The 25,664-nt window shown below is 39.3% G+C and overlaps 1 protein-coding gene across 1 annotated transcript in view; it reads right to left on the bottom strand.

Moving 5' to 3' along the window:
* mmp17a (matrix metallopeptidase 17a) overlaps positions 1-25,664 on the bottom strand; it is a 107,970-nt gene that overhangs the window by 41,643 nt on the left and 40,663 nt on the right. Inside the window, exons 2-3 of the mRNA XM_004538235.3 lie at positions 3,877-4,009; positions 2,073-2,208 (exon numbers count right to left, since the gene is read on the bottom strand). Coding sequence (XP_004538292.1) covers positions 2,073-2,208; positions 3,877-4,009 — 269 coding nt within the window. The remainder of the gene's footprint in view (positions 1-2,072; positions 2,209-3,876; positions 4,010-25,664) is intronic.

The raw sequence follows: 25,664 nt of genomic DNA, 5'->3' as shown, positions 1-25,664 counted from the left end.
GAAAGTAGCACAAAGCAGTACCAGCCTCAACTGTTTTTGAGCCTGTTCTCAAGCTCTATAACGCAAACGTAAAATCATGTCTAAAATCAAGTGTAAAATCTGTACTTGTACTACATGCATAGACTGTATTTTAAGTTCACGCAGACACCTTGCTGCTGCTCATTGGTGTGTGAATCTTTTGAAAAGCCTTGATTTGAGCAGTTAGGCCATCAAGGGAAGGAAAAGCATGCTTAGTCACAAAGCATACCCTGCTTTCTCATCTGTTTTTACCTAAACCGGGCCACAATTTACAAACTGAATCTCATTCTGTGTCAATTAAGCGTTGTAACTCAGAGGACACGAATGCATTAATAATAGATTAAGAGAGCAGCGGAGTCATTTTCCCTCAGACCTTTATACAAACTGACTTCTTTTTGCAGGCAGAAGAGTCTCCCCCTGCAGGCTATTAGACAGAATGCAGTTTTAAGACATTTCTACTGATAAACTGTGACAAATTTTTATTTGTTATTCTCTTCCATTTTAAAATATTAATACTTAGACTAGCAACTCCACAACCTCCATTCCAACCCTATATAATAAAGTATAGCGTTGCCAATATGTCATATATAAAATAATAATTTGGCTGACTCCTTCCATCAGCAGCTTCACTGCAGGCCAATATCACAGCAATATCAGTGGGTGAGAATAAGCAGAGGGTGATTCGGGGATATTTATCAAAAGACCTCCCATCTCTAAAGGGAAAAAAATCCAGCCACACATGGGAGTGAAGAGCGTGGGTGTTACTCTTTGTTTATGTGTGCATATGTAGTACCAAAATGTTTATTTATTCGTTTTCCCTTCCCCTGCACTGCTCTTTAGGTTGATGTCTATTGCTGCACAGCACACACAGATTAAAACAAACCGGCTGACACACCACCTACCTTAGATCATCTCCCGATGGCGTGTGCGAACCAGCTCAGGCCAACCATATGTTTCACCGCCTCCTCCTCTGCTGTTTAACACTAAGCTGGATCCCTGACAGATGGCCCAGCTGCTTTTAACATGCCCATATTATCTTATCATGTACTGTATAAACAGCAGACTGTGACCCTTCTCTTTAGGAATTATAAAAAAGGCATCGGTATTAAATCTGAAGACTTAAAAAAAATAAAAGCCCTGTCTCATTTATGAAAACTTTATGAATAATTTACACAAAGGTTTGTGTATGATCTAATAAGAAAGACACGTTTGCTGATTATATTAAGTTCGATGTATTCTTTTTATTTATTTATTTTTACAAAATACTCTCAGTCAATTAAAAACACCAAAGTTTTCCACTTTAATAAGGGACATCTAATCTGTTCTAATAAAGCATGCACAGATGGGAAATCATTTTAAATAGACTGAGAGAGGATTTTTACTATATTATAGTTAAAACAGTCAAATATAAGTAGCAAATGTTTCCAGTGGCATGTTCCTTCCAGCCTCACGAGCTGGGTGCACTTCTAAGCTTTCAGTGGTTTGTAACCGTTTACAGCAGGGGTCCCCAATCCCAGTCCACGAGGGCCTGCAGGTTTTAGATGTGTCCTTGATTGATCACAGCTGATTTAAATGGATAAATTACCTTCTCAACATGTCTTGAAGTTCTCCAGAGGCCTGGTAATGAACTAATCATGTGATTCCGGCGTGTTGACCCAGAGTGAGATCTAAGACCTGCAGGGACACCGGCCCTCGTGGACTGGGATTGGGGACCCCTGGTTTACAGAATAAGGTCTAGGTCCTAAAAAAAAGGATCATGCATCATTTGCAGGACTTGAAATTCATACAAACCTCTAAAAATCCCTTAAAGCTAATATTTATCTATATGGTTACAGACAGATAAAAGCATCACATCTGAAGAAAGGGAATTTATTTTGATCATTAGGATGATTCCTATTTAGGTTTCATATTTGTATTATACATTACTGCCTTAACATAGCTACTCTCACTGGGAATGAAAATAAGGATTCACCGTCTGTGGACTCGCTGGTTTTATTGTATCTGGGCGACGACGCTTGCGTGTGACCTTAAAGCGTCCTGTTAATTTTCCCTACCTCCAGGATAGATGTCTCTTGTTCCATTTGTTCTGAGGGTTCAAGCTTCGCTTCCTGCGTCCCACTGTCCCCTCTGTCTCGGACACGTCAGGCAGAGAACATCTGGGTGTTTTCATCAGCCCTAGTGTTTCTTGGTCTGCAGGACAGAAGAGATACATGCACATATATAAACTAATTCAAATACATGGCACAGTTACCATGTTATTTTTAGAGAATTAGCTAGTGTATGAATGCATTTTATGCTTGCGCATGAATAAGGACATGTGATCCATCACTGTTCAACATCTGTTTGAAAATGAATGCTTCAGTAGTTGAGAGTCATGTTACACTGTATGAGCACATATACGTACACAGCTGACTGAACAAAAGGCTGCAAGAAGCCATTTGGGCCAAAACATATACATGCTCCCCAACTTCCCCTTCAGGCATTTACTGAGTAAAAGTCGTGATAGCAAACCTATTATGTCAGAACTAGTGATATTTATGGATACGCATGTAGCGCAGTCATGATCTGCATTTCAGAAGTCAGCAGGCCTCCAAGAACTTGTACGGCCTTTTGGCCACTTTAAGAAAGAGAGGCTGCCCGGACTCAGAGCCAAGACGCTGGAGCGGCCCGTGGAGATTACTCGGATGGACATCCAGGAGAAGGCACCTGTCACAGACGTTTTGAACCCCATTTCTCTTTTTATTCCACCACAACCACAGCAGCATTTCTGCACAGTGACGAGACACTAAAATGGATTGTGCTGATACCTGAACCATCTGTTCAATCTTGCGAGTATAGGAAATGCTGTGCCTGCGCTGGAGCTATTTCTGATAAAGTAGAGGGTATGTCTGAATGAAACTGTGATGCTTTGTCTGTACAACAGATCACCACAAAGTTACCGAACAGTATTATGTAACTTTATGTATTTTTCTAGGACACTGATTCTTTTCTTTATACATTTTTTTGGATCTTGAGTTTCTAATAAAGATTGATTGACTGTATCTCATCCCAGGAAGAAGTTTAACATCCTCCAAATCCACAGTTATTTCTGGCATTCCCCACTACAGAAGCACAAAAAAGGGTCATTTTACTGATAATTACCCCAAATAATTGAGTCTTACTTAAATAAATATTCATTAAATATGTTCAGCTTCACCCTAGCATCACATCATGTTCCTCAGATGGCTGTCCACGCCCCACAGTTTGAGAAGCAGCGCTTTAGGCTAGCAAATTATTCACATACAGTATCCTGTTCTCTACCTTCTATATTTGTGTATGTGCGAGGGAGTAGCCTGTAAAGAGTTTTGTTTGTAGAGGAGAATTGCTGTCTGTGTGAGTGAGTGAGACTGCCAATATGCACCGCGGGAAACTATGAGGGCCTCACATGAGAGCGAACAGTAAAACCCACACTAATCAATATACTGCTCCGCTTCAGACATACCAGTGTTATCAATCACATACAGTACAGTAGGTACATAGCAGTACTGTAATTCTGCTTTGTGTGGTGCGGCAGCAAGAATGATTTATGCTTACAAGGTGTCTCATGACATGGAGACAGCTGTGCAATATAATGCTTTTCAGTACATAAGAACTGAAATAAAAGCTACCTTTTTATTGTTCGGTGGTTATTGTGTCAAAGCGTTATTGATTCGCCTCTGTTGCTTTTCTGTTGGTAGGAATGCGTTCTATTGTAAGGCATACCTTATATTTTCCTCCGCAGGCGTTTACTCTTACATACGCTGGTATCAGTGAACATATAAAACCAGCCATAGTGCTCCTTCCGTAGAGCAGAGCTTCGCAATCAACCTAGCCACATACCCAAGACTCCAGTCTCCTTAAGCCCTCCAAACTTCTGCATGGCTTTGATGGCCTTGGTCAGGGCCTCCTTGGTCTGAAGCTGGCCAGTCACAGGATCAGGCGGTGGGAGGTACCCAAACTTACTCAGCCAGTCCTGAAAGGGAAACAGAAGACACAGAGTTTAGTCGTCACTCCAGGCACCTGAAAATATTCAAGTGCCCTAAAGATGTTGAGACCGTCTTCAGTTTGATCTCTACTGAATCATATTTGTATATTTAGGATCAAAAAGAGCTTTGTGCTTCTGTGCAACTGTTTGTGCGTCCAACAAATGAAAAACCGTTTTCCTTCTCTTAACAGAAATTTAGACACTATTTGTCAGCATTTTTTTAATTGCAAGATGTTTGAATGGCAGAGAGCAAACTTTAATTCTTTTGCTAACATCTGACTAAACCAAGTCAGGTGTGAAATAATTAATTTAAATGTTATGTAATATATATAAATTAACCCCTTAAAGCCTGAAATATTAAATATTTGCAGGAAAAAATTTTTTTGGGGGGGCAGATTTTTGCAATTTCACTTTAATTTCCCTGTATTTGGTGGAAACAACAGTAGACGACAATGTGGGGAATCCCCGCCCCGCCTCATTGTTTTGTAATAAAACAAATATCATTAACAGCTGTTCGCTGACAATGAGCCAGTATGCACAATATTAGGATCTTGGATGTTTCTTATTTATATGCAATCATTTTTAAAAATATAAATGCTTTTATGACAGGTCGAAACATGCACTGCAAGAGTCCTGTACCACGATTAATTCAGATATGCTCTGTCAATTTTATTATGAAAACTTTCCGAAGGTTATTTTTTGATCTTGTGTATCATGAGTTTAAATTGCAGCTAAATCCATCCTCTTCCTTTTTCTCTCAGTGCGTCACACTCAGGTATCCATTTCAGCTCAAACCCTCAATTTCCGTGAACTGATGGCTGGTCTGACAAATCTGTTTTTTAACGGTTTTAATGGTTAGATCACTACTCATCAGAAAGGAGCAACAAGGAGCTATAGCAAGACAAGGTAAAACATAAAAACAGGATTTTTAAGACCCATTTGACTGATATTTGGTGATGTAAAAATCTGATATTCAGATGTATATTTTTAGACATGTGATATATAAAATGGTTTGCCTGACTCTGCTCGGATCAGCTGGCTGTCATATTTGTGCCATTCCAAAAACTTGTCCCTGTGATGGACAAACCATGCAACATTAATACTCATAATAATGTTGAAGGGTGTTTCCGCTGATTCTACAATCTCTTATTTCCACCAGTATTTCCACTCGGAAAGGAAGGTTTTGACTTGACTTGGTTTTTAGAGTTTTCTATAGTTATATATGGGAAATTGGCTGAAATTGTCCCCTCATTAGACTGCAATTCACTGATTGGTCAGGGAATGACGTTAGCCAATAGGTCTTGAGAGCAAGAAGAATCAAACCTGCCATTTTTGAAACCTGGCATTGAGGCAACGCTGTGGTCCAATGATGAGATGTAGACGTTTACCATTGGTTTAGCAGCAGGTATACCATCACCATTATTGTGTTGTGTTTCTGTCAATGTTATATGACGACCCCACCCACATTGAGGCGGGGTCGTCAAGGGCTTGGGTTTCATAAAAGCCTTTTTTTCTATATTAGAGGAAACAAGCTGTTCATGTGTTTGCTTACAATATCTGAATGCTTCCCATATTTAGACCCTACCCTTATGTGGACATTATAATTTAAGGTTACGTATAAATGCTACCTTATATTTTTATGTCCTGGCAAATGTCGGGCAGACAGCCCTCTTTTCATTACCAATAAAACTGAAGCAACTGTGTTCGATTTTGTTGCTTTTAATACCCGTGTTCACGGCAGGTGGCTGCAACTGGATATAAAAGGATATTGGAGGGCAGATCTGCTATTGAGACATAATGTTCACTTTTGCTGTGGTACAAAGGTTAGAAAGATGAGAGGCAAAAATAAACATAAAAAAAGAGCTGATTCAGAATACTGAATGGCATATGAGCTTTGGCTTGATACAGTTGACACATAATATGTGTGTCACCTGGGTGAAAGGAATTGAGATTCTGGGGCAGGTATTGCTGAGCAGGAGGTTCTAGATAAGCACTTTAAAGTTCAAAAGCAACCTGGCCCACCTTTCAGTGACTGAAGAAAATGTCAGCGTACTCAATGTTCTGGCAGGAAAATAATGATATAAGACTGTATTGTTGTTACGTTTCAGTCAGTGTGAGTCTCGCCAGCTAGAGCACAAGGTCAGGTATATAATAACACCTCTGCAGCTACTATAGATTCAGGAACTTGCTCGAGGTCCACCTTACTAATACTTAATCCTAGTAAATCTAGTAAAAGAATGACTTCACTGCATCACCCTACAGCTGCTACGTAGAGGCACTCACTGTAAATGTTTTGTGTGAGAAAAAAAACATGGCGGCAGAAGTACTTGGCCTTGTATGCATTAGTGGACCTTTTGGCTATACTTTCGCTGAAAGAGCATCAATCAAAAGTGTTAACTTTGCAGTTAAAGGCCAAGGCAATATGTGCCGCACATTTCACACTTAAGCAGTTCAGTGTGCATTAAGTAATCACAGAAATGCATTAGAGCGTTTATGGACCCACTGAAGAGGAAAATGAGCAGAAATCAAATCAAATAAAACAACACCAGGAAAAAAAAAATGACAATTTGGGTGAGCATAATTAGATTTTTTATAATTTTCACAAAAGACTCCTGAAATGCAGTTTCTGCCTTTCAGTTCATATATGGAATGTATTTGGAAGTATTACACATTACACATTGTGGCAGCCAAAAACTCACTAATGCTAATGTGAAGGTACGTAGGCAAATAAATGACACTAAAAGCCACATTTGATTACACTAGAACACGCTAGAAGAGAGAAACCTTGCTGGGAAAGAAAATGTTATATATGATGAAAGGAATGAGACCAGCCACATGAGTTTATTCGCTCTAAATCTGTGATTGACTGTAGCACGAGGGGCTCATGCAGATGGAGGAGACTCTGCAGTTCTTTAATCGTGCATTATTAAAAAATGCAAATATAAAGAAGCAACGGCACAAAACAATGTCTGCATCCCCATATTCTTGGTCTCAAATGAGAAACACACACGCACAAAAAGCATAAAACACATTCTGCCAAGCCTGCTGCCATTTTATTGGGCTCTTTGTCTCAACAATCCGGTTTTTGTAGTCTCACAGTTTCTCCACTGCGGGTGGCATGAAAGTTTAGATTTCAGAAATTTCTTGTCTCTGTTGTATGAGAAGAAGAAAGAACAAGTTGAGGAACAAGTAAAGAACTAGTTTTAAGGTTGTTTGATTTATTTAAGGGCAACACGAGAGATGGAGATAGTACAAATGTACTTGAAACACACAGAAAGATAACTGCCCGTGTACTGCTGTATTGCATTTCCAGCAACAGTAACAGAAACATGTATTTTCAATTTGTGTCCATCTCAGTTCTAACCTTTAAGATCATTTAATATAACAAACCCTCCAATCCCTCAACTATTACCAATTCAGGAAGTTTTTAACCCTACATCAGACTAGCATGAGCATAAAAGTAAGTAATACTACTAATAATACTGTGAATGGATTTTAGCTTTGGTGCCTCACAGAGAAAACATGATTACAGCCATTTCCATGACTCTGCAGCTTTGCAAGCAAGCTCAGCTACATGCTTACACCACGTCGACAGAGCCAAGGGCTGGGGGCACCCTATGCCCCCCTTCTGAACATGCCCCTGGACTCTGTTTCATTCATATGAATTTTTAAAGGCTTGGTAACCTAAATGTTCCCTAATTGTGCATTTAGACTATATATCTATAATAGGCTTTAGCTGCAATTTATAAACCCTTTGTTAATTAAAAAAAAATCTACTGCCAACTACCTATGGAAATAATTTTTTGTCCAACATTCCTGCCCACAAACATCCATTGCCAGTCTCGAATAGCAAGTAGAAACCAGTGTGACCTGTACTTAACAACAAAGGCGAATAAGTGTGTGGAGGTTTTGAATGAAGAGGATGAAATTCTGAAAATGAAAGAGGAAGAAAAAACCCAAACTTGAATATCCTGGTATTATTTGGCAGGGAACCTGTTTATTACAAAGTTGTACTTCATTTTTTGTGTGTGTGTTTGAGCACAGAGCAATATCATTGTCCTATCCTGTCAAGAAACCCCAAATCCATCATCCATCTCACTGTCAGGGCTGCTTACCAACTGTTCACAAAGGTTACTCTGAATGCATGTTTCCACATACAGTGGGGCAAAAAAGTATTTAGTCAGCCACCGATTGTGCAAGTTCACCCACCTAAAATGATGACAGAGGTCAGTAATTTGCACCAGAGGTACACTTCAACTGTGAGAGACAGAATGTGAAAAAAAATCCATGAATCCACATGGTAGGATTTGTAAAGAATTTATTCGTAAATTAGGGTGGAAAATAAGTATTTGGTCAATAACAAAAATACAACTCAATACTTTGTAACATAACCTTTGTTGGCAATAACAGAGGTCAAACGTCTACTATAGGTCTTTACCAGGTTTGCACAAACAGTAGCTGGTATTTTGGCCCATTCCTCCATGCAGGTCTTCTCGAGAGCAGTGATGTTTTGGGGCTGTCGCCGAGCAACACGGACTTTCAACTCCCGCCACAGATTTTCTATGGGGTTGAGGTCTGGAGACTGGCTAGGCCACTCCAGGACTTTCAAATGCTTCTTACGGAGCCACTCCTTTGTTACCCGGGCGGTGTGTTTTGGATCATTGTCATGTTGGAAGACCCAGCCTCGTTTCATCTTCAAAGTTCTCACTGATGGAAGGAGGTTTTGGCTCAAAATCTCACGATACATGGCCCCATTCATTCTGTCCTTAACACGGATCAGTCGTCCTGTCCCCTTGGCAGAAAAACAGCCCCATAGCATGATGTTTCCACCCCCATGCTTCACAGTAGGTATGGTGTTCTTGGGATGCAACTCAGTATTCTTCTTCCTCCAAACACGACGAGTTGAGTTTATACCAAAAAGTTCTATTTTGGTTTCATCTGACCACATGACATTCTCCCAATCCTCTGCTGTATCATCCATGTGCTCTCTGGCAAACTTCAGACGGGCCTGGACATGCACTGGCTTCAGCAGCGGAACACGTCTGGCACTGTGGGATTTGATTCCCTGCCGTTGTAGTGTGTTACTGATGGTGACCTTTGTTACTTTGGTCCCAGCTCTCTGCAGGTCATTCACCAGGTCCCCCCGTGTGGTTCTGGGATCTTTGCTCACCGTTCTCATGATCATTTTGACCCCACGGGATGAGATCTTGCGTGGAGCCCCAGATCGAGGGAGATTATCAGTGGTCTTGTATGTCTTCCATTTTCTGATGATTGCTCCCACAGTTGATTTTTTCACACCAAGCTGCTTGCCTATTGTAGATTCACTCTTCCCAGTCTGGTGCAGGTCTACAATACTTTTCCTGGTGTCCTTTGAAAGCTCTTTGGTCTTGGCCATGGCGGAGTTTGGAGTCTGACTGTTTGAGGCTGTGGACAGGTGTCTTTTATACAGATGATGAGTTCAAACAGGTGCCATTCATACAGGTAACAAGTGGGGGACAGAAAAGCTTCTTACAGAAGATGTTACAGGTCTGTGAGAGCCAGAGATTTTCCTTGTTTGAGGTGACCAAATACTTATTTTCCACCCTGATTTACGAATAAATTCTTTACAAATCCTACCATGTGGATTCATGGATTTTTTTTTCACATTCTGTCTCTCACAGTTGAAGTGTACCTCTGGTGCAAATTACTGACCTCTGTCATCATTTTAGGTGGGGGAACTTGCACAATCGGTGGCTGACTAAATACTTTTTTGCCCCACTGTATAAGACCAGAACTGTGTGAAGGTCAAATAAAGTTTGAACTTAACAAAGCAAAAACACTTAATAGAAAAGCACAGTAGGAAAAAATGAAGACAAGACTGGAAAAAGAAATGTAAATGGTAAACTGGAGAAAGATAGCAACACAAAGGAGACCACTGATGAAAAGGACGTCTTAAGTCTTAAGATCTGCTAATGCTCTAGGGAACTTTCTGTTGTACAGCCTTGTAAACATCAAACCAAACCACTGACTATGATTTCACACACCACAAGAGAGACAGGGAGTGTGTAAATGCGAGTCATGCATGAGCCGCATGAATAAAATTGACCAAAAGCAAAGGCACTAAAACAGAGATGTGCACACACACACATAAAGGGCATCCTGTGTTACCTATTAGTCTTATTCTATCTGACCGTCCTAAAAATGGATGTTCTTTCAGAACGAGGTAGGAGAGCAGGTCAGGTAAGCACCGCATCTCCCGATGTGTGTTTTAATACCAACTGCATGTGTGAGTTGCATCCAAAAAAGAAAGAGCTTTTAAAGTTTTTAGCCAGATTGGTTTTATGAGTTCCTGTGACCATTTGACTGCTTTTTCCACCATTAAAACATGTTTCCTATTCAACAATGAGAAGTCAAATTGAACACAATAGCTTTTGCTTATAAAAATGAACAAAGTGGGAACTTTAAAAGCCAACAGTGGCAACGAATTGGCATTAAAAAGGCACATTTACAGTTATATGGTTTTACAGTTATAATATACCAGATTTTAGATAAAAATGGCCAAAGGAGGAGCTTATTATGGAGACATATAGCCACTTTTTGTGGGATTTGTAGCTGCTTCCTAATGAGACCCTTTGATCTCCCAGTTGTTTTAATCTAGAAACGAAGCAGTACAGAGGAACTTCTGCAACAACGCAGAAGAGATAAAAGAATAAATACATAACTGCACACAGACTCAATCTTTTAAACACATCATCCAGCAAACACAAAAAATATCTTTTTTTTCTTGTATCATCGTCAGTCTTTTTCATAATACAATCTACCAATTCCTCTTGCACAGTAGGTCTTCCCAATTTTCCCATTTACATGAACATGCTATGTTTTGTTATTTGTGTGCCAGATCAGGAAGCCAGTGAAGTCATACAGAATGCAAACTGTTAGTAAGAGCTACAGCAATATTTTTTATTATGCTTTTACCAAATCAGTTGTATAAATTCCTGTGACCCTTTCATTGCTTTTTCCATTGCTTTAAATCAGGTTTCTAATTCAACAGTGTAAACTGAAGCTGAACACAACTGCTTCTGCTTACAAAACTGAGCAGACAGGCCCTTTAAAAGGCAACAATGGTAAGGAATTGGCAGAAAAAGGATTTAAGTTTTATGGTTTCAATAAATTACTGCATCTATTTCCCATGTTTTGTGCAAAATGTAAAGAAAAGAGGGGTGACTCATGCACACATGTTCATATAATTAAATCCCTGTTACGTATTAATTCATTACTGGTTTGTTGGTTTGATTATACACACTGAGTGAGTCACTTTTCTATGGTATAGTGATCTCGCCTTCTGCCTGTTAGTATGTTTTTGTGTCTTTTATATTGTTGGAGGACTGTGCCATAGTACTCAAATATGCTAAGAGCTTCAGGACAGTCTATGCTTCTGGTTGCACCTTAGCCCTCAGTCTATTTAACGTTCACCTCCTTCCCTCATGCTCTCTCCCCGTCTCCCCTTCTAACACCGACTCAGCGTCGCCCCTGCATATCTTGACATGAGGTCAGCCAGTGAACATGATTTAAATCAGTTTCCTACAAAACAGAGGCGCATGGGATAGAAGAGCAACAGAGTGGGAAAAAAAGGGCACACTGATGAGAACACAGCAGCAAGTTAGCGAGAGCAGTTAACAGACAGTAACATGAAGCTGATCTTGTCAGCTTGTCCTTATCGCTCCCAGGTCAAGATGAGCAAAATAAAGATTAGATGTTGGACCAAAGCAGCATGGGTGTGGGAGACAGATGAGGTAGAGGTGAATGTAATGTTGCACGGTTTAAAGAAAACAAATGGCAGGAAATACTTCGTGTGCTCAGGGGAAGCATACATTCACGGTGATATTCACAATATGTGGAAATCGCTGCGTTTAGATTACTTTATGTTAAGAGCACTCAAGGGCTGTTACTTAAAAAAAATGTGATTTACTTGCAGGAAAGGGCAGTGCACATTGAGTAACTTGGAAAATCCTTCTGGACTCGTTGTGCAATTTGTTTCGAATGTGTGGCTTCCTGACATATAGCCATTTTTGTGGGATTTGTATCTGCCTCCTAATGAGAGTCTTTGATCCCCCAGAGTTGTTTTAATCTAGAAATGAAGCAGTACGGAGGAACTTCTGCAACAACACAGTAGAGATGAAAGAATAAATGCACAACAGCACAGACTCAACCTATTAAACAGAAAAGCTTGCAAACAGAAACAGATAGGTAAGTGCATCACCTTGTGTCATCGTCAATCCTTTTCATAATGCGATTTACCAATTCCGCCTGCACAGTAGACCTTCCCAATTTTCCCATTTACACAAAATGAAAACACTATGTTTTGTTATTTATGTGCCAGATCAAGAAGCCAGCGATGATACACAGAGTTCAAACTGATTAGTGAGAGCAGCAAATTAAGGGAAAAAACTAACTTCTGTTAAACCCCCCGCCCCCCCCCCCAATGTGTTCACTGATAATGATAGTGATTATGTAACATAATTATATGTCTCATCTATAAACAAACGGTTCACTGTTTCACTACGACGGTGCACTTTTAATCATGCTTTTCACAGCTCTCCTAGCAGACTGCGGGGCCCGAGTCTGTAGGTTTAGTACAGTACATTACACTTCAGTGAGCGTGCAGGAGGCATGCTGTGAAAATGGCAAAAGCCCTAACAGGTAATGTCAGGGCCATCCTGCATGGAGTTTCTCATTTATCCCACTCCGGGATGTGGCTGACTGCATTTTTAATATTATTGCTGTTGTACTTTGGGATAATGCTTCTTCCAATCTTCCATGAAAACAAGGCACACATGATAAAAATAAAACCAGCCTTGATTTATCAAACTGTGGAGGAACTGTGATTTTGAGATGCTTCTTCTTCTTTTCTTTTTTTTTTTGAATGTGACCGGCTGTCACAAATACAATTTTTATCTGTAGTAATCAACAGTGAACATTCAAGGATTTTATAACTGCAAAGTTGTCTGACAAAATCACCACGCACAGAAGTTAAAGCTGAGGGCTGTGCTGTTATTTCAGCTGTAACTGCATCAGTGGGAGATACAGTGTTAGACAGTGGAACAAGAACACAGAGACAGAGAGAGAGGCAGGTGTGCCCGGGGGGTTGGAGAGCAAGATTTTAGTTCACTCAATCAAGTAACAACAGAGCTGCGTTCATTCAGTGGGGTGAACTGAAGGGTGATGATCAATGTGGGATAGGTAGGCAGGCAGCCAAGCTGAGACTGTATATTTTTCCACAATTAACAAATATTCGCATCCCCAAAATGAAAACCAACATCTAACCAGTGAAGTAATCTTAGTATTCCAAAATCACTGCCTCAACGTGATGCACTTAGGTTCATAATTTTGCCTGTAGACTGCCACGGTTAAAGGTAAATCAAAAATAATAACACCAAAGTACTGTTAGGCAGTGTTGGTCAAGTTACTTGAAAAAAGTAATCAGTAATTAATTACTGATTACTCCCCCCAAAAAGTAATCCCGTTACTTTACTGATTACTTATTTTCAAAAGTAATTAATTACTTAGTTACTTAGTTACTTAGTTACTTTTTAAAAACACGATTTACAACCTGAAGAGGTGATAAAGTGATAGATCTTTCAGCCCAATTCTACTTTTTCTACATAATCCATCATACAAAATGTAATCAAATGGAAAAGTCTCTTTTTTTAACTTGTTTTATCAGTTTTAATCTTTTAACTTTATGCATCAAGCAAAACATTTAATTATATGCAACATTCTCTGACTTGAATAAATTAGTTTAACATTTAAACCTATTTTCTGCACATTCCAGCACATAAAATAAAATATTTTTTGTGTTTTCACTCACTCTTTCAAACAGATGCAAGTAAAACAGCAGAAAATAAATAAAGTCAAAGACTCAGCGGTCCTTTTGCTCTATTTTCACCTGTAAAGCAGGAGCAGGGTAGGCGGAGGGTTACCCTGGTGCAGGTGTGCTGCGGTCAGTTGAAGAATCCGCGCGAGTGTCTCTGTGAGTTTCCCATCACGTCGTAGCTACTCGGTGCTTGCTCGGAAGTTTAGGGTTTTTTTTCGCTGTAAAAAGAAGTTTTCTTCCCACGCACGATGGACGCTAATGTTTTTGTCACTTTTTATGGAATCAAACTCAAAGTAAGGTCAGTACTTCCACACTTTAAACGCTGCACGCTCATACTCTCTCCCGCACTCGATATATTATCCATTGTTGATCTGCACACAGCTGCTGTCACCAACGTCGCACTTGCTTACGTCACTGTCATGAGACATTCTCGCAAAAAAAATCACGGTTTTAGTAACGCAGTAACGCAGCGTTCCTACGGGAAAGTAACGGTAATCTAATTACCAATTTTGCAATAGTAATCCCTTACTTTACTCGTTACTTGAAAAAAGTAATCAGATTACAGTAACGCGTTACAAGTAACGCGTTACTGCCCATCTCTGCTGTTAGGATTGTCTGTCACTGTTTAGTAGGGGTGGGTTTTTATAATCGATTCATCGATTAAAATCGATTCTGGCTTGGATAACGTAAAATCGATTCATTAAAATCCTGAATCGATTTTTTTAATATAAATTTATTTTGCCCGAAATGCCAGAATCTCTGGTGACATCTCACAAAATTTCAAGAACCACCAAACAGTTAAGACAGTAAATGAGAGCAGGTACACGGATTCTGCACATAGACTTAAACACACAGCGCGACCCGCGGATCAGAATCAGTGAGATGTCGCCTTTCTCACGGTCGGGGCTGAAAGCCGACAGCTCGCTGATTCTGATCTGTCGCCGGGTCCGCGCTTTGTGTTCACGCCCTTTATGAGCCGATTCTAAAGCTGTTAGTTTGATCTCTCTCCAAACAATATTGACCGAACCAGCAGCAAAAGAAGATCCAAACGCTTCACATAAACATCGTCATGAATTCACTCTGACTTTTACTGTTTTGCTTCCACCGCGATGCACAGCTCTCTCTCTCTCTCTCTCTCTGTACTTCAAGAACAGTTTCGCTTTCTTCATTATTCGCTTGCTTGTTACACAAGTCTACTGTTGTTTACAGCGCTGTCAGCCGCTGTTTTTTTCCCTTTTACATTCTTCCGAAAAGAAAACCTCATTTCTGCTGTTCAATACTGAATAAATTTAAACTTTTTAAAATTATTCAAAATGCAAAACGCTTAACCGTGTCTCTAATAAAACCGCTGTAACTTCAGAGGTGATGTTCATATGTTGATTAATGGTTTTCTTTCGTTTTTGATGTACTGCAGAATATTTTTATAAAATCCAGGCCAGGAAAACCACCTTCATGTTTTTCTGTGTTTTATCTTCAGCTACTTTGACACAAAAGCATCTGCTGTGATGCTCACACCTTTGATAAAGTGTTGCGAGTGTCAGCTTCCTTTTTATAGATACAAAAATATGTAAATGTACTGATCTGAATTATAATATTTCTGACTGTCAAAATTTCCCAGATTTAAATCGAATCGAATCGAATTAAATCGAATTAAATCGAATTAAATCGAATCGTGGATCGAATCGATTCGGGACCTTGTGAATCGGAATTGAATCGATTCTAGAAATCAGTGACGATACCCAGCCCTACTGTTTAGGACTTAGAGCCACTTTCATTCATGGTTTTTCATTTCCAGAGGCTCAAAAATAACTGGACTGACAAACAACGTTAAACATTAGGACTGTTTTCAAGCAGTATTAACTTTGACAGCATTTTTTTTTAAATTTTAGTGTTTGGCTAAAATTTCATGTAGTTTTAATTATTACTTAGACGTCTAAATTCTTTTTGTTTTAGCTGACTACATAAGATTATAGTAGACTGAACCTAAGGTTGATGTTTTGGCACGTTTTCATGAGAAACAGGAAAGTCGCACTCTTTCGCAGCCAGAGCTAATGTGTGCCTCTAACCTTACTGCACAAGGATATTACTTGATATTGGATCACTTCCAAACTTGTCCTGCCTTTCTAAACAACTTAATTACTTTGCATTGGCTCGCGTAGCTGCAAAATATTTTATTTAGTGTCAATACATTTCAGCACAGTTTTTGTCCTCGTGCAGGAGTTTTTATTTATTTATTATCTTTTGTTAGCTTAGTATTTTTTTCAGAAATAAAATGGTTGTTGATGAAAACTATGACACAGATTTTAGGTCAATAAAATTAACTCTGTTTTTAATGCTCGGATGATCCTTTGCAGTCAAACTCATGAACCCATGGCATCACCGAAAGCCGTTTCCCTTCTTGAGATGCTCTGACAACTCTTTTACCACAGTCACCTTCAGCTGCTGCTTGTTTGCGGGTCTCTTGGCTCCAGCTTTGAATTTAGTAACTGAAAAGCACGCTCTGCTGGGTTGAAATCAGGTGACTGCTTCGCAAAGAAAACCTCGTTTCTTTGTCCCGATACATTTGGCCTCTTGTAGACGTTTTTTGGCAACGTCTAATCTAATCTTGCTCTTGAGTGTAACCTGCCATTTGCACCATGTTGTTAAACCTCATTCACAGCATCTCTTTTATTGTGCTCTTTGGTAAGCCCACCTCCTGAAGTTTTTTTGTTGACTTGTTAAGATGTTGTGAATGGTTTTTCTGTGGCCTTTCAAGCCTTTTAGTGTTGCTGAGCTGGTCACTGTCATTCCTTCTTTTTAAGATTTGTTCACCCCTAACATTTTGGCTGTCTCTTTGACAGGTTTGGTTTTTCAGCTTAAAAGCCTCCTTCACTGGCATCTGCACAATTCTCATGTTGGGAATTCATGTGAAAAGATACCAAATGCCATTTCAGCACTTGAAATCAACAGATCTTACATCAGCTTAATTTCTCATGGAATAACAAGAGAAAAAAACAGCGATGCCGTGTGTAAGAGGAGCTGCAATTCCCAATACCTTTGTGCAACACTTTGAAAGAAAAGAAAAGACATGTATCATTATGTAAAAACCTATGGACTTGACTGTAAATCTGGTAGTCACTTTTTACAGTGTAAATTGTTACAAACTTTATTAAAACTAATTAAAAACTTACACGTTCATGAGCTAAAGCCACGCTTCTAACTCACGTCAAAGCCTCCAAGAGACTGCAATAAAGGCCATTTAAGTGTTTTGTATCTTACACCCAGCAAAAGACTGAAAACAAAAAGAAATGTGTGCATGTCAGCAATGTAGTGCTATAGTCCTTTTTTCCTTTCAAATTTAGGACTCAAAGTACCTTGGATTGCAAGATTAAAGTCTGGTTGCAAGATAAAAATGAAAGGTCACAAGATGATTATCACCACAGAGTAAGAAATAAAAAAACGAATTCTCTGGTCATTGTGAAATACTGGATTGTTTGACCTTTGCTGGCTTCAAAAAGTATTAAAATAGCACAATGTGAGATGGGAACTATACTACATATTGCGCATGCTGTCACAGGGCGCTGTGAGGAGATGTTCGTTTGCTTTATAGTGGAAGGTCTAAAACTGTTAATCACTGTTGCATTACACATAATGCCACTTCTCACCCATGTAAACATCCCACAAAATGCAAAGCAGCAAGTAAGTCACTGGGGTGTATAACACCACTCTGCAGTATTTGACATGGCTCCAAAGCACTCTACTGTAGTTTTACTGAATCCACACTTGTTTATATTATACAGCGATGTCACTTTTGTGCCGCTGTAATTGAATCATTTAGGCATTCACACATTTCTGTGCTTCTCAGGCTCTCTTAGAGACAAATTATCATTAAGTACTAAAGTAAATATTAAATCCTCTGAGCTTATGTTTGTTCTCTTTCACACCTCCTTATCTTTGCAATAAAATTGGTTTGCTCTGTTCTGAACCCTGGTTACGGTAATCCTATCAGGAGTAAAAAAGAAACACAATGTAAATGTAAAAGTCATTTCTTGTTCAGTATCATGTGTCCCTCTATTGCTTTGCTCTATTTTTATACTTCTATATCTTTTTTTTCCCCGATTTTCACTTTTATTCTTTGCCTGTTTGGGCAATGCTTCGTATAGAGTGGCATGTTCTGAGGAAAATAAGAAGGATTTTCCCCACAGACACAAAACTATAGAAAGTGGACACTGAGACAAAAAGACAGAGGCATTCTGTATTTATCTCAGATAAATTCCCCCATCCTCCTGTAACAGATTAAAGTCATTCCAACACCATAGAATACGTCCTGTCAAATGGGAAGAATCCACTTCTTGATTCCACTAAAGGTCAATATCCATCCCCTTAGCCTCTATATAAAGCTCAGGCTGCTTCATCCTTCTGCTTCTGAGCTGCTCCATCTGACAAAACCTCCCTGTTTTCCCCTGATGAACAGCTTATTGACAAGAAATGAGTCATCGGGAGACGCTTAACCCCACAACCTCACTGTCTCTCAACGTTCAGTGAAGTAGCGGGGGCCACTTTAGAGTTTACATTTTTCTTTAATGCCTCGGGGACACAGGAAGACTTTTATTTTCCTCTCCGCTAAAAGATTCTATGAAGCGCTTGAAGAAAATGCTTAACTGTAAAGTTTTAGTAGAAAACTGCAGTCTTCTTACGTTTAGATAGCTTTACTAAACTAAGGTAGTTCAGAAATCCATCTTAGCACTAAAGAGTCCTTAGTTCCCAGCAAATCATCACACTTCTCAATCCTTTCAGCATCTAGTATGTTACCTACTACTGCCACATTGTCCTTCTTTTGTAAATCCTTTTGTGATTTTATACAGTATTAGGTCATTTCTGTCACGGTTTGCGGGGCAAGCCGTGTGGAGTTATGAATGAAGGACCCAAGATGAAGGCACTGACTTAGATGTGAGTGATCTTTATTTATGATAACAGAAATATAAACAAAAAACGAAGGTGGCAAAAATAGAACTAAGAAAGAGCCTAAACTGGAAAAACTAAGAACCAAACTAACAAACCTGAAGGAGATGGAGAGCAAGCAAACACCGGGTATGATAAGCAGGGAGAAACGTACGGAGGAAACACAGAGACTGACTGAACCGCAGGGCCAAAACCTAACAACTAGCAAATCTTAACAGAATACATAACCAGAATAAACAAGAACATAGGATAATATTAATAAATACAAAACCCTGAGTCAACAGACTTCAGACGATTTCTGACCACCACGCCACCATAGATAGACTGTACATAAAAGATGGTCGAGGCCAACGGTTAACCTTTTTTCCTGTTTCTTTTCTTTTTTTTAGTTTAAGGTCAGTTCTTCAAGGTCAGCATTTTGACTGTACAAAAGTCATGGTGTTTTTAAACAGTGATGCACCGCTAGGTTAATCTGATTAGGAGACCGAGGACACGGCCCCCTAATTTACAAGATAAAGATCAGAAGGTGTAAAAAAACAAAACAACCAAACAGACAAACAAACAAGAAAATAAAAAATAAATACCTAAAAAAAACAAAACAAAATGTGCTGGCAATTTTCTGCTAGTACATTATCCATTTTTAAATGTAAATTTATAGGCATTTACACATAAATGGTTAATTGTAAACTTTAATACAAGGTACAAAACCAAACCAAAACAACCAAAAAAAACAGTGCAGTGAGGTAGCTCTGCGGCACACTGGTGTGCTGTCCAGAGCCTGCCTCTCTCCCTGTGACAGCTGGGGTGGGCTGCAGCACCTCTTTACCCTGAGTTGGATAAGCAAAAGAAAATTGATGGATCAATGTTGAAATTCAAAATTTCATATACCAATTTGATAATGGTGATAGTTCAAAGCTGAGCACAAAAAATATGTGGATTACCAAACAAATACCCACAGTTCTGCATATGAAAGGCAGTCGTCAAACATATCTCTTATTACACTAAAAGTCTATAAAGAAAATCCTGCCCCTTTTGTGGCACAACAATCGAAAGCTTTAAGCCAAGCACATTTCTCTAAACCATTTCTTTCAACGACGCCCCGGCAGTGTATGCTATAGCAACGGTGATGCTATCACTCTCCAAAGCAGTTGAGGCAGCTTTCCGTTTTATTTCTCAGGTTTATACTGAAATCATTTACTTAAAGCATTACATTTGGATGATATAACTGCCAGGCAATGACAGCATGTGTGTTAGACTAAGGAGCTCAAAAAAATCCACAACTAGTGGCAGACACTTTGAGCAAACAGTATTTCCTTTAGAAATGAAATATTTAGTCCTTGTGCAAACAGAGGAGGTGAAAGAAGCAGGATATAATAAATAGAAGCAGAGAGATATTGCAGGCGAGGTAGAAGGATAGTTGCACAGCCTTAGAAACACATTTGATAGCAAACAAAAACATTGCTGCTAGATTGCCTGGTAGCAAAAAGTGAGAATTAACTCGAACCTTGACATCATCCGTTTCCTGTGATGCATTTTGCTCATCTGTTTTCTCAGTTCTCACAAACAGGACTTCCTTGGAGAGCCAGATATATTTGGCACAGAACGAGGAACTAGACCAGCGCTAAGGAGCCAGACCACATCATTTTAAACCCAAAGGGGCTCCGTCTGTTGATCACTGGCTCGACCTTCTTACAAGCCAAAGTTGATGAACTCTTTGTGTGGTGTAAATATAAACGCTTGTTCACTGGTCCTCGCTCACTGTAAGTAGAAAGTTGCTCATATTCCCATAAATGATCATATTATCACTCTCAGGTTAAAAAAAAAATTGGCTCAATGAAGAATTGTTTTGGAAAGAATTTAATTTTTAAGCAAAAGTTAAGCAACTTCAATTAGTGGCAAACTGAGGCATTTAGCATGATTTATTATCTTAAGGAGATTTCTTCACTTTCCATGTGAAATTTAATATGCACATGCTTTATTTTGAAAGGACTGGAGCTGAAAAAGACACATTGCCTGAACCCACACGTTAGACGCAACAGAGGCCAAGGACGAAGGAATAATTACTAACAAGGTCAAGCATGTTTTAGAACACTGACGAACCAAAGCACCACATGGCAACCTGCCCGTGGAAACAAAACAGGGTATTTAAATGAGCAGCTGTAAACATTTTTATCATTTTTGATTAATAAATTCAAATGAATGAATATTTAAAAAATATTTGGAGCTCTGTAGTGATAATTATTTCCAATCTGTGCATAAAAAAGATTTATAAAAAAGTTAAAAATGCTAGTAAAAGCAGAAAATCAGAGCTAACTGGAAGTTGTTCGCATATTATAATACTGTGTATTGTTCTATGTTGTAAACAATGCACAGTCATTTTGTGAGTTTAACAGGTGGTTAGTTTTCTATGGCTACAGAACAGGGACATTTAGAGATGCTCACAATACCACATTAGTCCACATTTCAAACAAAGATGGGAAGCTGAGCTCTGGCTAGCATTAGAAAATTCAATGAATTTCAATTTAATTCAGTTTTGTTTAAATAGCACCAATTGCCAGTCAGTCGCCTCAAAGCGCTTGATTTCGTAAGACTTCTAGGAAAGACCTTCCAATATTAGAAAAAACCCTAAAAATGAGTCGACTCCCTATGAGCACACACTTGGTGACAGTGGGGAAGAAAAACTTCTTTTTAACAGGAAGAAACCTCTTAGTTAAGAGTGTTCTTATGATTTCCGTATGTTCTTCTAATGATGTTTTTTGATTGTGTGTTTGAGTTTGTACCTTTTTTGTAGACTGTATTTTTGGGTCCTTGTGTTTTATTAATCCTGCCCTCCTGTCTTCTCTGTGTCAAGAGTGCGTTTCTGTTCCTGTGTTCTTTTACTTCCTGTTTTATTTTGTTAGTCTTTCAACTTTAGTTCTTCTTCCCCTGCCTCGTTCTCAATAATTATCTCCAGCTGTGTTTCCTCCTGTTACCCATCCTCTCGTTATCTTGTGTTTGTATAAAATGGCTGTATCCCAATTCAGGGTCTGCAGCCTTAAAGTACGCAGCCTCAACGATCCTCAAGGGCCGCGTACTTAAAGACCGCTAAGGCCGGAAGTGCGAGGCTTGTGAAATGGGACGGTCTAGCCTCCGTTGCGCTGCCCAGGTTGCCTAGCAACCATGATACTGGAACAGCTGGAAACGTTTCATACAGCTTTGTTTGACAGAAATGAAGGAGAAAATCTTTTGTTCATTTGTTTGTTTCTACATGAGCTTTGATCATTCTCTGTAAGATTAAGCTCAGCTATTGAACGCCGTATATTTTAAAGTAAAGGCTTTAAAACCAAGTTAGTACAAACGTCACTAATGTCACATAACTTTGCCGACATGTGGCCAACAGTAATGTTTTAATGTTCTTCGTTATTAAACATTTGCACATAAAAAAGTGACATAATATTCAGTACTTACTTAAAGTTTACTCTTCGGGCGCCCCTCATCCGCCGTTTTTTTCCGGCAAAATTATCCACACCCACCACCGCGCTATGCATTCTGGGATATGTTGGGCCACGAAGTCTACACCGCCACGTCCTTAAAATTCAGGGAAATGAAGGACGCATTTGAGGGCTGCATTTCGAGCAGCCTTCGAATTGGGACAGCCTTCGTCGCGTCGCTGTGACGTAATCGGCCTTAAGATGCGGCCTTTAAGGCTGCAGACCCTGAATTGGGATACAGCCAATGTCTCAGTCTCCTCATGTCCTCTACATTATTTGCTCAGGCTCTGCTGACGTCTTTGTTTTGTATTTTTTGTTGGCAAGAACTGAAAGAAAACTGCCCTTTAGTTTACATGTTTATGTTTTGTCTCCTGAGCCCTGCATTTGGGTCCACATCCTGTCCTGACAATGGTGACTATACTACTATTACTGTACTATAGTACACTATTGGACTTTATTCATGTATAAATTAGCCTGCATGTCAGCAAGTGGCATAAATAAAAGAGTTAAGAAACTGCATTCCTCTCTTACAATTGTAAAACCTCAGTACGTGCCTTCTGGGAAGGAAACACAGCTGTTAATGTCTGTATCAAACAAAATAAATCACATCTATAAACCTGCTGCTAGATCCGAAACGCGTAAAACAATCCATCCGCAGTATGGAATTAAGTGATTTATAGAAATCTGTGAAATAAATGAAATGATAAAATGATAAAGTAAAATAATAAAAAATTAAAACCATCATTAAAGTCTAGATTCAAGACAAAATTATAGCTAGAGCATTACTGTGAAATTCCTTCTTCCAAAAGGTACACTGACTAAGCAACATTTCTACCAGCAACTTATAAAAATACAGCAGATTTCTTAGTTTTTGTTAAATTTGAAAAAAATATAAAACAAACCCAATCCTTACTTGTAGGACGCAATTAATGTTTACATCACAAAGCAGTATATATATATACACACATATATATATATATATATATACATATATATATATACATATATATATAAATAGGGATCAATTCTTTCATTCTCCAAGAACTACCTGGATACTCTCGCCACATGAAGCCAGAATTGTAGTGTACCAAGAGAAGCCCAGCCCACAGCACCAGTGTAGAGTCTGATAATGGACCCAAGGATTTCATCCCTATCTGTTGGCTGTGGGGGGGGGGGGGGGGGGGGCTGTAGAGATCTGTGTGTCACTCTGGATATGCCTCCCCAAACCATCACTGATCCACCAAAAACCCGGTCATGCTGAATGATGTTATAGGCAGCATAATGTTCTCCATAGCTTCTCCAGACCTTTACACGTCTGTCACATGTGCTCAGGGTAAACCAGCTCTCATCTGTGAAGAGCATAGGGCACCAGTGGTGGCCAACTCCAGTCAAGCTCCACTGTGCCTGACAGTGAGAACAAGACCCACTAGAGGATGTTTTCTGCATTTCTAGATAGACAGATTGCTATGGTTTCAGTGCTTATGCGTGTGCTGTAACGTTTTTCTGTGGTGAGGGCAAGAGTGAAGCTGTCAATTTACCACATGATCTGCATTCCTACGCTCACATATGGCCTCAAGTTGTATTCCTTTACATTGAAGGACCCAGTTAGGGTGGTCCAGGCATCTGATTAGGATGCCTGCTGGGTGTGAGGTGTTTCAGACATGTCCTACTGAGAGGAGGCCCTGGGGCAGACCCAGGACACGTTGCAGAGATTATATCTCTCAGCTGGCCTTGGAGCAGCCTCCACCCTCCCACCCACTGGACCAGGTTAATTAGCAGAAAATAGATAGGTGGATGGAGGGATAGAAATGTTGCTTTATTTAAATAAAATCATATACTAATTTTCACTAGCCTCTCTCTTTCGCTTAATTACTTATTTTTCTTGAAAGCCTCTCAAATAGATTTTAAAGGGAAAACGGACGATTTGACCAATTCTGGTGTTTTTATTATCTCTTTGTGATGACGTGACTAGTTGAAACATTATTTATGATCTAAATGGTCTCCACTGTAGAGCAATGACGTGTTTGATTCGCTCTCATGCCCATGCCTCAGTGAAATCTGACACAGAGGAGAGAGCTTCTGCTGCCAGCACAGTCCTTCTCAACACCAACTGGTCTTGCTCTAAATGTCTTGTGGACTTTGCCCCATTAGATTTTGAACTTCAAATCCTGACCTTAAACCGAGCTTACGTTTCTCATCAAGGGGCTCATGAGCCCATCTGTGTCAGTGTCTGTTCATGGCCATTTGTGTCCAACTGTAACATGTTGAAATACCGATACCCATCTTTCTTTTAACACTTCAGTGTCACCCCCATGGGTTTGTGCACTCGACCACAAATGATTTGCAATGGATGGAATTTACTTTTACAAGCTTTCACAGTCCCTCCTCTTGCCTGCAGTGGCCATTTTTTTTATACTGTACTGGACACATCCAAGGGATCCAATTTGATCAGTAGGCGAGAGGATAACAATCTGCGGATGAATGTCAGCCAAGGTAGTTAAGGTCTTCTTCGATGGTTTTTAAGTACACCCTTAAAACTTAAAACTTACAGATTGATATTTGTGTGCAGTTTGGAGTCCAGCACCAAGAGCACATCAAAAAAAGTATATGTACAATATTTGGCTGAATGGCCTGGAAGTTTCTCTTCCCACAGAAAACACACAGTTGTGTGTATTCACATCTCATTTTAACATTTATATGACTACAGAAATGTTTAAATTTAAAGAGACTTTTCCAGAGTAGTCTCAGACATCCGTTTGTAACTCCAGCTGTTTATACATGTGAGTTCTAATGTCGACTGATTTTGTGGCTCCGTCATATCTTTTTGTATAGTTAAAAACCACAATACTAGAACAACTGGTTTTTTTTAACTATGCCTCAAAAACTAAGTATTTTGTGTTATGTTCCCTGGGGTTGGTCATGCTTTTGAATTTAGATTCTTTAGTTAATATGTTTGAGTTTGGCTCTTGTTTCAGGTTTTTCTGTTGCTCCTCTGTCTGAAGTTTTGTATTCCAGGTTTGATTTGACCTTTATTTGAATACTGAGCAAATTCTTATATTCTGTGGCTTCTTACTTTTATGTTTTTTCTTTTTTGTATTTTGTTCATGTCTATCATTAATATGTTTAATATTATATAACGGATATGGCTAAACCTTCTAGGCTTATTAGAATTTATACAACCCTTCAAAACACTGCGAAGCAGAAAGTAATTTCTGGTGATTGATGAATAGAAGGGCAGCATGGTGGCACGGTTGCTTGCCTCATTGCAAGAAGGTCCCAAGTTCAATTCCACCATCAGGCCGGGCTCTTTGTGTGGAATTTGCATGTTCTTTTTGTGGTTTCTGAATAGTAAGATTTTCCTATAATTAAAAAAAAACAA

The sequence above is a fragment of the Maylandia zebra genome, linkage group LG7 (assembly GCF_041146795.1).
Source record: "Maylandia zebra isolate NMK-2024a linkage group LG7, Mzebra_GT3a, whole genome shotgun sequence".
In the NCBI taxonomy this organism is placed as follows: Eukaryota; Metazoa; Chordata; class Actinopteri; order Cichliformes; family Cichlidae; genus Maylandia; species Maylandia zebra.
This window is presented reverse-complemented; position numbering and strand designations above follow the sequence as displayed.